This window comes from Megalops cyprinoides, chromosome 5 (genome assembly GCF_013368585.1).
Source record: "Megalops cyprinoides isolate fMegCyp1 chromosome 5, fMegCyp1.pri, whole genome shotgun sequence".
Classification (NCBI taxonomy): domain Eukaryota; kingdom Metazoa; phylum Chordata; class Actinopteri; order Elopiformes; family Megalopidae; genus Megalops; species Megalops cyprinoides.
In genome coordinates this window covers 40,364,598-40,381,039 of record NC_050587.1, presented here as the reverse complement: position 1 = coordinate 40,381,039, position 16,442 = coordinate 40,364,598, and the positions used below count along the sequence as shown (strand labels likewise).

Genomic DNA, 16,442 nt, shown 5'->3' with positions numbered 1-16,442 from the left:
AGCCTTTATATGGGTCTTACCTGATCGAAACTACACACAAGTGACAGGTGTCATTCATAGGTGTAGAATTGTTGCAGGTTTAGCTCATTATTTATTAATGATTTGATGTATTAATAGACAAAAATGACATGTTTAATGACCTGGTATCACTACTCTGATGATTCACTGTGAGGCAGAAGGTGGATAAAGACCTCTTTCAAGTAAAGGTGACTTACAGAACTGCAGCAGTGCATCAAAACATTTTCATATTCAATTTTAAGCAATTCTGTCAGGGTAAAAACCATATCAATCTTAAGCAATTCCGTCTTTTTAAAAGCCATAGTCAAAGTCTTAAGTGGGAGGCTTGAAGTGTTTATGTGGTCAGTTTTGAAAAATATATTGGTCATTATTTTCTGACAGATGAAATTATGTCAAAAGAAATATAGTCTGTTGCAGTATTACCACACAGAAAAAGGAACTACTTCATTGCTATTAAATTTGACACTTCTCAAAATCTGTTTGATAGACTATCAGAATTATATATACAAATTTTGAAAGAATTTTCTGGGTCCAATTTGACCATGACACAGATAACTCTTGTCTTACACTTTGGGTCAGCTTGGCCACCCTTGAGCTATCTGAATGCTTGTCAAAGTTTGAGATTAAAGAGGATATAAGCAACCCAGATCAGTATTGCTCCTCCTGAACTTCACAACATCCTGCTCCACGTGTCCCACCGCATGAAAAACAGACCGTCTGGTCTGCACCTCCATCTAGTAGCAAAAGTAAATTTGTTCACTGCTTCCGAGTCTGACAAACACAAACAGCGTGTGACGGCCCCCTAGTGGTCAGCAGTGGTCTTTTTCTTGCTTGTACAGCACAACACCTTGGGTTTTATCTCCATTTGATTTCTTCTGAAAACAGAGCATTACAAAGCACACTCCAAGTATTTTATTTGATAAATAAATGTTGACTGATTGATAGCATTAGTGAAAACAGTGATTACAGGAGAACAAACGTCAGCTATCAAAAACACCAAGACACAACCCGAACACTTCTAAGATTTACATTATACCTTTATTAATAGGAGTATTACTGGACAAGATTTACTGGACCAAATGTAATGTATACAGTACATGAGAGTAAATGTAAACTGCAAAAAATGGAATTGCTTAAGTATTGTGTCCCAAACCATGAGGATTGTGACCCTTATGTTTTATGTTGTAACAATGTAAGCAAAGACAGGTCAATGAGGTAACAGAGTGAGTCAGAGGAATGGGGAGTGTGTGTGTGACCCCGAGTGTGTGTGTGTGTGCGCGAGGGGCTCAGTGGGGCAGCTCATGGGGCACCAGCTTGTAATGGGCACCACAGGAGGGGCATCGCTGGGGCTCGCCTTCATGGAGCCAAAACCACACCACTGACGTGTTATCCTCCTCACCTGCAGGGGGCACAAGAGGGAGGGGGGAGACAGGGAAGGAGGGGTCAGGTCAGGACAGTACTCTGGCTTTTACTTCACTGAACTCAAACGAACTCTGGAGTCTGCCGGGAATGCTTTATTCAAAGGGGCTGGACTGGGGCAGGGCGGAGTCCAGAGCAGCGGCTGGGATCCACATAAACAAGTATTCCTGAGTGAGAGTGCACCAAAGCCTTGCGCAACCACACTGAGCTCTAAGCACGAGCAGCGCCCGCTGGGTACTGCGTCACACACTGTCTACGTTCATATGAGTGACACAGAGGGTGCCGGTGCTCCTATGGAGGGCTAACAGATACCATTACAGCTCAGCAAATCCACTCCACGACTACATTTAGATACACCCGAGAGCCGAGGACAGGCCCTGAGACACAGACACAGGAGAGACGGCAGAGATAAGACAGCAGACTCACAGATGCAGCCCACGATCCTCTTGTTGGTGATGGAGGGGACGAGGTGCGGGTCCTGTTTGGACCCGGCGTACTCCTTGGGTTTCATCATGTTGTAGGGGTCCTGGGAGAGAGAGATGCGATTGGTTCGAGTTTCGCTGACTGGGACACGGTTGCAGGATTATCTGCAATTTCCTCACACTGATATTCTCACCATCTTAATGGAAATATATTTCATTAAAATTGTAACGTTCATCTGATATAAAATGTACTTAATACTGCAATAAAGGTGAATCAGTTTGAGCTTCCTAACTACAGAAGCTGACTAACAAAAACATCGTCTAAAATACCTACTCCGCCAAAGAACAGTCAGCCAAGGTAGCGCAGAGCAACCAACTGTTGATCGAACAATGTAAATATAATAAAGAAATAAAATAATGAATAGGATGCGGTTTAATACGCACACTGCCCTCTTTCATGGCCCGCATGACGATCTTCTCCATACCGGTGGCTTGCTCCTCGTCGGTGGGAATACCTGTACAACATTCACCACCACACTGTCAAGGACGCTATTCAGTAAAAAAATACCTAAAAATCCAACTTCAAGGGCAACAAATTAAGACTTACTGAATCGATCATCAGTCTGTTTTACGATGTAGTTAAGAATTTAACGCGTTTCAAATTCCTACGTTTCTTCAAAGTGACTTAGTGCTTGATCGACCTCGTTATCCAGGAAACATGTATGACATGTATTATGTCACGTAGCTGCCTATTGAAAACCACAGAGCTACCGGGATAGCTTGCTAGTCAAGAGTACATGGCATTTTAGCCACAATAAAATGGTACACTGACATGCAAGCTTATTAGCCAACAAGAACCGGCACAAACACAGTGGTACTACAGGTAAGCCGGAAAATGTGTCACTGCAGCAAGTTAGTGGCTAACTTGGGGCTATCTCGGTCTTTTGCTGGGTCGCCACTGTCAGCTAAGCGACGGTAACGTTAGCTAACTAACATGCAAGCTTTATATTAACCAACTAACGACCAGCTAATCACATATACATAAACATAACAAACAGCCAGGCTAATGTTAGTGATTTTAGAGTAGCTAACGTTAACTAGCCAGCTTTGTGGATATTTCTTCGCTATCTAGCCACTGTGTCGGCCTAGCTGCAGATAGCCGGTTAGCCTCTGATTGCCCTTGACTGAAGATCACTTCACGGGTGTTTTATCAGACCCATCTGCCCGATTCCGCGGGTAAACGCACAGACCGGCTCACCTCCAGCCGACATGCCGCGGGTGAGAGCGGGGACCGGGGCAGCCCGGTGGGTGACGGCGGCGCGGACGGCCGTCCTGAGCAGTAACCTTGCAGCCATACTTCCCTTCCGCCGAGAGATTATAGTGAGGATGGCGTCGCACTGATTCTGCGTTATCTAACGCGGTCGCATGCGTCTGACGTCAGAGCGAGCGGCCTGGCGTGGCTCCTCGGTTCAGTGCCAGCTCCATTATGTATTGTATGTAATACCGTAAAACTTATATAATAATAGCAGAGTCTCCAATAAACGCAGGCTTCTTATAATATGGTATGCGCGACCCTTTCAGTAAAATAAACGCCGGGAAAAATTCTATTTATTTTCCGTGACTATGAAACAAAGAGCAGTGGGTTAAAATGCTTACAGTAGTCCCATTTATTTTTTTGTGGCTAAAAAAACGAAATAACACTGGTTTTGAAAAGGTACCCCTACTGTTTTCCATGCTATGAAAAGGAACGCACACTGTCAACGTGATAGTGCTATGGAATTCGTGTTGAACATTATCATTCAGTGTTTGATGGGATACAACTGGGGTTTGAAAGTTTTTAGAGCGTCTTTACTTTCACCATGTACATGAAACACCTTTTTTTATGTGTCCTTTATAACATATCTATATTATATTAGCATGTATAATTTGTGTAATTTAAATCAAACAGTTAGAACCAGAACAAGAACAACAAAACCCTATTTCCTAAGGGCACGGCTATCTCTAGAACACTTTACGTTTTGTTCATAATTCCTTTCACACAGCTGATTAACGCCGCTACTGATACAGCAGCAAGAACGCTATGATTCCCGGGGACGGACCGGCTGCAGTGTCATTTCTTTAATCAAAAGCGCATGCGACGTACCCCACTGATGAGAAACTCCAATCTTAGCATGCAAATTATAACCGTGTGTTCACTGATGATATTAACCATGACATGATGACAGATCATAAATGATGTCAATTTTCCTGTCAGACGGTCGGCTGTAGATGACAGCTGAGACGAAGCTGTGAAAGTACATGGAAGACCAGGAGCTGTAAGCGCGATTTTTATTAATTAGCTGTAGTATGCAGGTTTACCAGCAGAGGCCACCGGTTTGCCACGCTCTTCTGGTTTGCCGTGTTTTTCCACGCATATTATGATTCATAATTATTTCATCTTATAATATTTTTTACGCTTGTGAAATGCTCTCTCTGAACTCTCTAAGGATGGTTATTAATCAGAAGTCAGAAATGGTATATTAATAAGATTTTGTTGTAACATGTTAATAAAGAGAGTGGGTGTACAGTGTCCATATTATGGCTATGATTACAGTGTGTGCAGAATTTCTAACAATATTTTATTTTTATAACAATTTAATACTTTCAGTGACAGATTGATTAAACGGGTTTGATAGGACAGGCCAGAGCTGGGAAGCATTATTAACGGCACTGCAGGATTATTGATGATGCAATCCAACAGGAATATTAAGATGGAGAATAAGAGGCGGGAGATAAGGAGGACACTGACAAATGGTCCATCTTTGGCCGTTTACTGTCAGCTGTATGAAGATGTTTCTGAATTCTGTGTTCAGATTAAATGGTACAGAAACAAAAGTTTGTAAGGAGTCAGACCTCAGAGTCCTCGTGGTTATTTTGGTAGGACACTTAAATATCACCTTCAACCTGTCCCTGTGATCACATTAGAACAGACCTAAAATAAACATAGAATAAACACATTAAGGCAGATGATATATGAGGATACTGTACGAGTACAGTAGAAATAAGAAGGACTATGCTAAGAGTTTTTTTTTTTAGAATTTTGATGCTTTGCAGTTTTTCCAGTGTTTTGCCAAACCTAAGAAAGTGCTTCTTGTGCACTGTGTCGTAGCCCTGGTCTCAGAGCTCCGGGCCTGCTACCGCTGTGAGAATGAATAGAATTGAAGGCTAAAAATATTACTGTCTTCAAGGATGTCTCTGAAAGACCAGAAAGACCAGACAGATTCAGATAATCGAGGGAATGACTCATGGCAGCGAGTGCCGTGGAGACGGTGAGGTCAGAAATTGTGAATGGAGGACCCAGGAGAGTTATGTAAGTGACCGTTACGGCAGACGAGGTTCCTCTCCATGCTGGAGCCAGCCTCTCCACCATCTCCATCCTCCTGATATCGGCTGGCTGTTCACTCACCTTCTTTAGATTTAAGCCCAGAGGACAGAGCCTGTTCGTGGCTCCAGGCGAGAGCTGAAACATTAATGCTCTTTCCCGGGTTCAGAGAGATCTCCAGCTGTTCCACGGGAGGAGGGGGCCGAGGGCGTAACTGATCTCTGCCAGACACCCCCCCCCCATCCCGCACCTCAGGAGAGGCACACAGTTTCAGCAGATCTGCTGTTCCCTCAGATCTTTCTGCTCCGTTTCAGGTTCCTGCCTCAGGTTCTGCAGATTTAATTGCAGTTGTGACTCTGTAATTTCTCCCATGTTTCAGCTTGCAGTCATTACTACTGAGCATCAGATCAGATGGAGAGATATTCCCTCTTGCTCTTTCTCTCCCACTGAATCCATCACCATGCACTGTACATACCGCAAAAAACTGCACAATCAATAATAATAATAATAACAACAATTATTATCCTAATAATAACAAAGGGAGTAATTATAGCAGCAATGATAGTGATAGTGACATCATCAGCATTAATGATGCATGAGTTCATTAGTCTAGCTTCAGTGGTCACAGTCCCACAGGCATGACAGTTGGCTGCTTATTGTGCTGCCAAAATCACACTTTTCTCCTCTCCTGGGAAGACTCATTTTTTGGATTTCTGTTGTTTCTATTAAGCAGAAGAAAGTTCCTCTGATTTCTCTGTGTGTCCTACATCTGGTTAGAGAGTGTAACTCTGTGTCTGTATGAGCCTCTCCGGGTTGCCAGATGTTGCTAGGCCTGCCATTCTATGTAGGTTGCCAGGTGTGCCTGTATCAGATGGTCCCTATGATCAGACTGTTACCACTGAGGCGTTTTCCTCCCCCCCTCTCTGTCTTTCTGGTTTTTTGTAAGTGTGTGTATATATTTTTTTCTCATATGTAAATATGTACATAGTACCTTTCTCAAGCTCTTAGTTAAAACAACTGTATTAAATAGAAGGTTTTTAAAAAGGCAGAAAGTTCCTTTTGTACTTTCTTTCTTGCTCTCTCTCTATTCAGTTAAACAGGCTTTAATGGCATGACAAAGAAACATTTTCTACAGAATTTGAAAAGCTAATTTGAAACAAACGAAATCAACTACAATTAACACATCTAAAATAGAACAGAACAAGAACAAAAAAAGTAAAACAGTTAATAAGATTAATTTCATTCAAGCTTTATCTCTTTGTGTTTTTCCATTTTTTTAATGAAGAGCAGCTGTGTCCCAATCTCCTGTTGATCATGGTGTGAGCACTCTCTGTCCTCCACAGAGAACCATTGGCCACACTGTTCACCGACTCTGTACTTTCTCTCTCTCTCTCCCTCTTTCTCTCCCTGTCTCTCTCTCCCCCTCTCTCGTTTGAACTTCCCATATTTTTCAGTGTTTGGCGGTTCGCTAACTGCCTCTTTGGGATTCAGGCCATTGTAATAACGATACGAGGCCTGTCACATCCTCAGAATGGCTGATATAAGCGAACCCCAGCGGGCCACAGGAAAGAACACAGACGCGATGAGAGAGCACCTGAGGCCCAGCGAGCTGGCCTCAGACAGGGAACACTCAGGGTGTCCCAGGCTGCGCGCTCTGCAGGGCCTGCCAGCTGCACGGCGATGTGGGAACAGCTTTATTACTCATTTGCTTGGTGGCCAGCCTCACCCCGGGCCAATCAGCATGCTGGCAGCCTCATGCATATCACAGCTGGAACAGGGATGAAGTGATTCTGGCTCAAAGGCGCAGTAACCGCAGCACATCCGGGAACAGAGCCTGACACAGTGGATGAGCCCGGCTTCTGAACCGCTGCTACACGCTGTCACCACTGTGTCCTTATCCACATGCTGGACAGCACACGTCAAAGCCAATCCACATTAGCACATTCTCTAAGAGGCTGAAGTGCATTCTGGGTAGGTATTTGCACTTCAGACAGTGATGGTATAGGTTACCACACAGCTAAATACTTATGCATTGATTTGTTTGTTGAAGAAATGCTGAATGGATTTCAGTGGCTCTTCCTTGTACATCATCGTCCTTACACCTACCGCTGGAGTTTTGTTTACGATTGATCAGTCTTTCCCTGGATGGATGCTGTACCCTGAACAGGAGGGGGAGCACTGTGGGGTTGGGGGGAACCAGCAGGTCTTAAGAACCAAAGGCTGCTGGTTCAGTTCCCTGGTGGGGTGTTGCTGTTGTACCCCTAAACACTCTCATGCCTCTTGCTTTGTAAACAGGTGCTACGGAAGTTACTTTACCAGATAAATAAGTCATTTGAACCAGTGTTTCTCAATCCTACTCCTGGAGGCCCACTGTCCTGCATATCTTCTGTCTGTCCTTGCTCCACAGCTGTCCTTCAGTCACAGCTGATTGAAATTAGTGTGCATGCTCTTGATTAAATCAGGTGTGCTCAGCTAATCAAAAGTGCCACTGATGAGTTCAGTCAGGTAGGTAGAGCAGGGAAAGATGGAAAACGTGCAGAGCGGGGGGGCCCCAGGAGCAAGATTGAGAATCAGTGATTTAAACTCTTATTGAGTTTGATTTTGCTGCTGTACACACATGTGGCAGTCAGAGCAAACCCCCCCACACAGGGAGCATCAGACTTTTTGCAAACTTTGGGAGTGTTTTCAGGACTCCACACCGGCAGGCATAGAGCAGTGCTTTTGCTCCCAGCTGGGCCTGTTAATCACCTCTGCTTGCTCTGTTTACATCTTCACCGCTAAATTAAATCAATTCTGCAGGCAACATTTCTCATTTTTCTAGCACCGTTCATTTATTTAATCAGAAAGCAATCAGCCAGCAATCACTCTCTGTCATCTACTCTCCGTGCCAAAACACTGCCACCCTGAGATCTCTGTCTGTTTATGGAATTCACAGTAGGCTCATAAAATGTAAATGCAAAGTAATAACTAAATTACAGGGCCTTTCTACTTTTCTATTAATATTTCATGATTAAGTAAGTAATAAGTATGGGTTTATATGCAGGACAAAGTTCCATGCATCTGAAAAGTAGCTTTTTGACAGTCATTGTTTACTGGATTGAGACAAGAACACAGTTTTGCATTTCTAGTGATTTTTTTCTTCCAAAAACACTCAAGAACAAAAAACTGCCTTTAGACGCTGCCTTTAGACTCTGCCTTTGAACCCTGGCTCGCTGCTGGGAGTCCAGTGGAGAAATGGCAGTATAAACAGCTTTTGTCACTGAAACGTACGAGGAGAGCGGACCCTGGACACTCAGTCAAAGAGAATCGTAAAGGCTGGGAATGCTTCACCCTGACATAAGATAAAATAAAACATAAAACTCTGCCGTACACACCTGCATCACTGATGTCACATGGGAAACAGATAGCAGAAGCGGCCAAAGGTCAGAGGTCAGCTAACAGAAGAGGAGGCAGGTCAAAATAGACACGCAGAACGGACTCAGAAAGGTACAAAAAGTGAGATATACTGGTGTGGATGGCACGTTGGTGACCTCCTGTTTGGAGCATTAAATGCTCTCAGCGTCAGTCGGAGAATCTGCCTCAGCCAGGTCAATGAGGTCGCTCTCCTGAGTGAGTCACTGATGCCCTGATTCAGCTGTGTTCAGGGGGCTGTGACTTTCCCACCCCCCGCTCTCTGCTGCTCTAATTAATGCAGGGCTCCTGCAATGTGAAAAAATGTGTCAAAATACCTAAATTATGCATGAGGCCCCCAGCCGCGCGGAGGAGCCGAGGAGTCTGGGTGACCGTGGAAAACAGAACGCTCACATGCGTCCTGAAGCATCGATTCTGGAACTCTCCTGGGTCAGCAACACTTCTCCAAATCGGCAAACGTGAGAGAGAACGTCCCGAAAAAGCCTGTATCTCTAAAGAAGCATACACACAGAAGACAGTGTTAACGAGCCAGGTGAGTGCCTGGCTGGATCCATGCTCTGATGGAGTGTAACTCTCTGGTGAGAGCTTCTTGGCTCAGCGGCAAAGTAACTGCCTAACAACTTCATGTCCGATCCCATCAGTAAAAGAAAATATCCTTCTCATGGTAATTAGACTTTAGTTATTGGCTGGCAATAATAAAACACCATATTATAAGTAAACAAATCACAGACAGTCTAGATTAAAAAACATAAGGGACTTGTTTCAAAGAGGATTCACAACTGGCTTCAGCATAACAGACAGTGTAGTGATGTTATAGATCACATTTGTGCAGGGTGTTGTGGGAATCGGAGTTCTGCAGGGCTCCCTGTTGGGACCGCTGTGGTTCTTTGTTTGCCTTGATGAGGACTTTAGGAACAGATTAGTTAAACTTGCAGGTGACACACAACTGACAGGAGTGAAGCAACATGTTTGGAAGGATCTAAAATAATTCAAGAAGATTAAAATACAATGCAGAATTGTGTAGGTACCTGGCAAATGAAATTTAACATTGACCTAGAATAAAGTCTGACATGTGGGCAGTACCAATTAAAGTTATTTTAAGGGAGGAGACAATGTGTAGTGTGTCCATTAGAGACTTGTTTATAATCACACAAATGTATCTGGATGTACACATTGTACTGAAGTGGTGAATGGCCATGCTCGATCCTGGTATTTACAGCCAAAAGGGCTGAGAATAAATCACAGGAGGTTTATTCATTTTGTGCATGTGCTTCTATCGCATTTAAAGTATTCTGTCCAGGCATAGCAAAGGCCAACAAGACAAGCACCAAACACACAGGTTATGGAGACAGTCTCAAGATGCTCTCATCTCTTAAGTCTCAGGAAAGTAAGACTCAGGGGAGGTAGTGAGTGACTGAAAATGGTGTCTAAAGACTAGCTAAGTGGATTACGGTGTGCTGAACCAGAGGGCACAGGTGGAAATTAGGTGGAGACAATTTTTACTCTGACCTGAGGAAGTCATTTGTCATGTAGTGAAATACCTTACCAGGATTCTTAGCGGTGGCAGACACCCCTGGCACATTCAAGACCAGGTCTGACACACCTACGTCAAGATCAACCCGATCTGGCTAGCACAACAAATCTGCACCCAGCTACGTTACATGAGCTAACTCGGCAAGCAAGCATGGCTGAATGCAACAGCAAAATTCACAAACCAACACTGCAAACATGAGATTCAAACATTTCATGACAGTTAAAAATTACCATATGGATCCGTTTTAAAAAGCAATAATGTACTCGAGGGGGTGCATTTTTGCGATTATAGACAACCCATCATAGTTATAGAATATTATCGGAATGGAAAAAAATAAACAAACAAACAAAAAACATACTGTCTTGCTCGAACTTGCGTACGTGGTGCGAGTGGTCTGGAACAGTCGTGAAATTCGTGTGCAGGTAGGAACAAATTCCACCAAAGAACAAATGAATGAATTCCATAATCTTCATCAGATTGATCGCACGCATATAATATGCACATAATCGTGCAGGAATAGAGAATCTCGCCCATAGTGAACAAGTGCCACACACGTGTAAACAGTGCTTCTCATCTCATGCAATTTCATACAGCGCACCTGAATGAATCACACAGAGCAGGCCTAAGTATAAATCTCAGACGGTGTTGATCCCCGGGTACACCTCGGGCAGCAGTGGTACGCGTCCAGCAGGCCATTAGCGCGGCGGCTTCCAACAGCATTAACGTCGCTGATTCCAGGCAGTATGCATAAATGCGAGGCGAGGCGCGTGCCTGGGGTGCGATATTAGCGGCTTTTCAGAACACGCTGACAACGGCCCTGGCGCGGACCTGCAAGGACAATTACTGCCCCGCGCCCTGAGAGCAGCCGTCGTAATTAGGCTTTCAGCTCAGCGGTTTTGGCGGTCGGGATTTTGTCATTATTCAGTGCCCTCCCAAGGTGCAGAGAGTTGTTAATCTCCCCTCAGCCTTTATGCACAGTGTCCAGGACGACCGGACTGTGACCCCCTCGCTCGGGCTGCTGTTTGCACCGCGACTCCTTCACTCACAGCAATCAAGACGAGGCACTTAAAGTCAGCAGATTGCCAGTTTGAATCCCAGACAGGGCACAGCCCCCACACCTGACCTGAACATTTTTTTTTCAGTATGTGGCACGAAAATATGTGAGTTAAGCAAATGAACAGCAACCCTGCTGTGGCCCTGGTCTCCATCTACTCACAGCCGTAGCTTTCACAGGCAAGCAGATACCCTGCTGTGCATCAATGCTGAGGTGATGCCAGGCCAAAGGCAGTGAAAACACACACACAGCACAAACAGGCATCAGGGAAGCCAGTACATGATTACCTTGCTGCAACCTTGGCCTGGATGTTATTACAACCATTCATGCTATGAGCCTGGCTTTCAGCCATCTACCCAAACAACACCCCCCCCCCGGTTCTGTGCTCCTATCAGAGTACCGAGAACACCGCAGTGATACCAAACTCAGCTGATCATTGCAGTACTTGAAATTCCAAGTGAAGATTCAGGGGGGCAATTTTCAGAGATTTCCTACACAATTAACCATAAACCTAGACAAACTGGTCCCTTCAACAAATCCCTCTGAACACTTCCTTACAGTGTTAGCTTTTCACAGCATCCCTCCTCCACCCCCCCCCCCCTTCTTTTCCCTGTTTACAGTGTTCAAATGGGTGGGTGGGGGGGCAACACCCTCAGCCCACAGTCAGGTTCAATCCCATCTTTGGACTCAAGCCACGTACCGCCATATCCTCATCAGTCGAGACCTTTACATCCTGTTTGCATGGAATTTCATTTAGATTGACATATTTGATATGGGAAAGCATGGACAAATGTAGTCCAAAGAGCATCTCCATGTCTGTCATGTCTGAGAAACGTTTCAGCTAAATGCCAGACTGAAGCCACACAGACTGAGCAGACCTTAAAAAGCCCTGTAGTGCTTTAGTTTACTTTATCCAAGAACTTCATCTGAAGGAGCTGCACTCTGATTTAACGTCTGATTTAACAGTAAACAGCCTCTTAGAGGCTGATGCGTAGAGCTGCCTCGTAATAACCGACCCCTTTGATGTTATCCTGAATATAACCCGGGAAACCTGCGAAGACGCAGAACAGCATGTGTTCTTCTGAGCGCTAAATATAACCCTGGTGTGTGCTGGTTGCGTCTGTGCTCCCCCTGCTGGCAGGAGCTGGTAAAGGCACCGTGTCCCACACTGTGCCGGCTCCATGATTGACACTCTCACCGGCAGACATCCCTGATGCTTTGCATTCTCCTCTTGTCTCGTGTTTCCTGGTTCGGATCTCGTGTGTCTTACACATTATATATAATTCAGGAGCAACACTTTCAACAGCGATTCAGAGACAGCAGCCAAAAGAAATCTCCCTTCCAGCCGGCTTGCTGTTTGCAGTCTGTTCCCGATACAGAGGTGGAGCTGATATAGGAATATATATTCATACACATCTATACGCATATATCTGTGTGTGGTGAATGTGTATGTGAGGGAGAGAGAGAGCGAGAGAGAGACAGATGACCTCATCATTATAATTTCATAAGTTCTCATGTGCAATTTGCACAGGAGTCACTGGATGTGGAGTCACTCAGTGCTGTGATGCTTTGAGGAGGGCCACTGTCACCCAATGTCACTGACACCGTAGCAGGAAAAGCATCAAAGCCACTGACAGCCATTCACCCCCCTAGAAAGCACAAAAGTAAGGGTTAGATACTGCTGCTCAGCCATGGCACGGCCTGACCCTTGACCTTTAACCCCATATCTGCTGCAGGTTTTGCTTCCACACTCTTCCCTGGGTGCCTGAATGGTGTGATGTCTCACTCCTCTGTTTCTGTGATGTCATTTCCTCTGTGATCTCCGAGCCCCTGAGTGAGAAGCTGGAGGAATGAGAGAGAAGGCAGCTGTCGGTCACAGAGTCTGAAACCAGTAGCCATGGCGATGGAGGGCTTGACCCTTAAGAGGTGCTGAACCTGCAGGGTACCAAACGTCCATCATTTGAATGATTCATAGGAGCATCCAAAAAAGGGGATGATCTTTCAACAAATGACTCCTTCTATTAAATCAAAAATGATAATGTTAACTTTGTACTCTTTCACATGGAATCATTTCATCTTTGAGGTCTTTGCAATGAACAAAATGATTTAACACAACCACTCTCTGTTATAATAACAGTAATAATTTAATGTGAATTACAGGAAAGGGACCGTAACACTTTGGCACCAGACAGAAGGTGAAGAGGAAAGTGCTAAAGGCCGATCCTTTCTTGAAGTGGCGAGGTTGTTGATTATGAGAAACGGACAGGACAGTTTATCAGTTTAAAGGTAAGTTCTGTGCCGCATGCATTTTGCAAACTTGTATCAGTGAAACGTGTCACTGAGAGGGCGGGGCCCGTGGTGTTGACTGTTCGGCTGTGACATCACAAACAGCTCGTGTCAGATTGGACGGGCAGCTCCTTGACCCCTCTACAGAACTGATAGGCCTGGTCTTCCTGCAGGGTGTTTTGGATGGAACACAAGCTGACAGCGAGATGCTTTTTAAAGCTCTCTGTCACCTTTGGTCTCTCCAGTCAACACCTGTCTGAATCAGCTCTCACCACACTGAGGACAGAGGGAGAGACCGAGAGAGAGAGAGAGAGAGGGAGGGAGGGTGAGCGAGAGAGGGGGGGGGGGGGAGAGGGAGAGAGAGAGAGAGAGAGAGAGAGAGAGAGAGAGAGAGAGAGGGGAGAGAGGGAGAGAGGGAGAGAGGGAGGGAGAGAGAGAGGGAGATGGGGGGAGAGAGAGAGGGAGATGGGGGGGTGCGTGAGAGAGAGAAAGAGAGAGAGAGAGAGAGAGAAAGGGAGAGAGAGAGAGAGGGGGGAGAGAGGGAGAGAGAGAGAGAGGGAGGGAGAGAGAGAGGGAGGGAGGGTGAGAGAGAGAGAGAGAGAGAGAGGGGAGAGAGGGAGAGAGAGAGAGAGGGAGGGAGAGAGAGAGGGAGATGGGGGGAGAGAGGGAGAGAGAGAGAAAGAGAGAGAGAGAGGTGTGGTATCCGCATCATCAACAAATCTCGTTTTAAAAATAAAGTGCACATCCATATTTTTATATGTAGAAAATGAACATTGACAAAATCATACTGTACACGACACGGACAGACACAATGTGCTCCACCACTGTCCCTCAGGCAACAGATGTGATTCCAGCCCCTGACCGCACCCTCAGACCTCATCACGCAAGAAAAAGAGCAGTGCGTTCAGGGCAGCACTGATCTGCAGAAACCATGAAAATATAATATGTATAATTAAAAAGTCAGCGCAAAAATAGTTTACACCAAACAAGATGTTTTTCCTTCTGCTCTGTGGGTGTTCTCCCCGCGGACTCCACAGACGAGAATGAGGACATATTTCCTAACCCAGAAACAGAGCTTTGCCTCTCAGTGATCTGTGGAGAATGGCGGGGGTACGGTTTCACCGGGACAGGAGGAGAGGAGCGACCACACGCCTGACACGCCTGACACACCCCCACACGCCTGACACGCCAACACACCCCACACGCCTGACACGCCAACACACTCCACACGCCTGACACACCGACACACCCCACACACGCCTGACACGCCAACACACCCCACGCGCCTGACACGCCAACACACCCCACACGCCTGACACGCCAACACATTCCAGCACACCTGACACGCCAACACACCCCACACGTCTGACACGGCAACACACCCCACACGTCTGACACGCCAACACACCCCACACGCCTGACACGCCGACACACCCCACACACCTGACACGCCAACACATTCCAGCACACCTGACACGTCGACACACCCCCACACGCCTGACACGCTGACACAGCCCCACACACCTGACACGCTGACACACCCCACGCGCCTGACACGCCAACACACCCCACACACCTGACACGCCGACACACTCCAGCACACCTGACACGTCGACACACCCCCACACGCCTGACACGCTGACACAGCCCCGCACACCTGACACGCTGACACACCCCACACACCTGACACGCCGACACACTCCAGCACACCTGACACGCTGACACAGCCCCGCATACCCCGCCCTCTGCTATCTCCCTCCCTTCCTGGGAGATAATTACAGCAACATCACCGAAAAACAGCAGCTCCTCAGCTCCTCAGCGACGGCCTGAATGGGAGGGGGCTCTTGGGAAGGACACCCCCCGCTCCGCTCCAAGCACAGAGCGCTGTAGACCCAGCAATCACAGATGTGGGCCCGTTCTCGTCGGGGTGTGAGAACTTCCTTAACGCTGGCAGTGTTCACTTTGTAAAGAGCAGCACACATCCGTCGCCTATCCCTCGTAAACGCCCAGTCCGCTGCCTCTGCCGTCTTTACTGCCGTGTAAATCCTTGCATCTGAAATTAAATTCTTGTCATCAGGCAAAGGCCATGTTAATATGAGGAGAAAATGACTCTCTAGACAGCAAGCTATGTTTACGCATTCAAATTAAATAAGCATGGATTAAATATATAAATATTTTTTATTATGGTGCATTTTTATTGTGGTGCATTTGCATTACGTATGATGTAAAAATAAGATTCACAAAAAACCCATGAAATTGTGGAGTGCTTCACTGAGCGACCAGTTGCAGAGAGTTAAACACATTGTAATGACTGTAGCTCCTAAAATGTGCAGTCAGAGTTACTGCCAGAGGCAAGCAAGAGAAGGCACATGTGCTTGCATAATAAGACACAAATAAAAGGTAGAGTGAGAGACAGAGAGAGGGAGAGAGAGAGATGGAAGAGGGAAAGGGTGAAAGAGAGAAAGGGGAGAGGGAGAAAGGAGAGATGAAGAGAAAGGGAGAGGAAAGAGGGAGAGGGGAGAGAGAGAAAGGAGAGAGAGATGAAGAGAAAGGGAAGGGAAAGAGGGAAGAGTTAGGAGATGGTGAGAGATAAAGAGAGAGAGGGCAAGGGAGAGAGACAGAGGAGAGTGAGGGAACTGTAAAGAGAGACAAGCAGAGTTGTATGGGTGGGGCAATGCTGCTCTGAGATGTTTCTGCAGAAAATATTTTTAGAAATTATTTATAACATTTATTATTCTTTCGAAAGTTTGAATCTGAAACAAACATGCTAATGATGATCTAGATTGTATATGCTGTAGCTGAATACACAAGGCAAGCAAAGAAAAATGTTAGCACTATATATTATATAATATATACTATATAATAAGGTAGTATTTCTATTCATTTTCAAAGATAACTCAAGTTACTAGCACAGTGACCTTTAAATCCTTCACTTTA

General features: G+C 45.7%; 1 protein-coding gene across 1 annotated transcript; it reads right to left on the bottom strand.

Moving 5' to 3' along the window:
• Nucleotides 1-1,055: 1,055 nt before the first annotated feature.
• On the bottom strand, nt 1,056-3,253 carry zgc:86599 (uncharacterized protein LOC415253 homolog). The gene is made up of 4 exons (XM_036529366.1): nt 3,118-3,253; nt 2,304-2,374; nt 1,864-1,963; nt 1,056-1,417 (listed from the first exon to the last, which is right to left on the bottom strand). Exons 1-4 carry the CDS (start codon nt 3,212-3,214, stop codon nt 1,305-1,307), a joined length of 381 nt encoding a protein of 126 aa, XP_036385259.1. The 5' UTR covers nt 3,215-3,253; the 3' UTR covers nt 1,056-1,304.
• Nucleotides 3,254-16,442: the final 13,189 nt, after the last annotated feature.

Excerpts from the sequence above, each read along its gene's own strand:
- zgc:86599 (XM_036529366.1), bottom strand. The coding sequence starts at position 3,214 with ATGGCTGCAAGGTTACTGCTCAGGACGGCCGTCCGCGCCGCCGTCACC. Across the intron at positions 1,964-2,303 it reads GGGCCATGAAAGAGGGCAGT|GACCCCTACAACATGATGAA; the intron begins GTGCGTATTAAA and ends TCTCTCTCCCAG. Across the intron at positions 1,418-1,863 it reads GAGGATCGTGGGCTGCATCT|GTGAGGAGGATAACACGTCA; the intron begins GTGAGTCTGCTG and ends TGCCCCCTGCAG.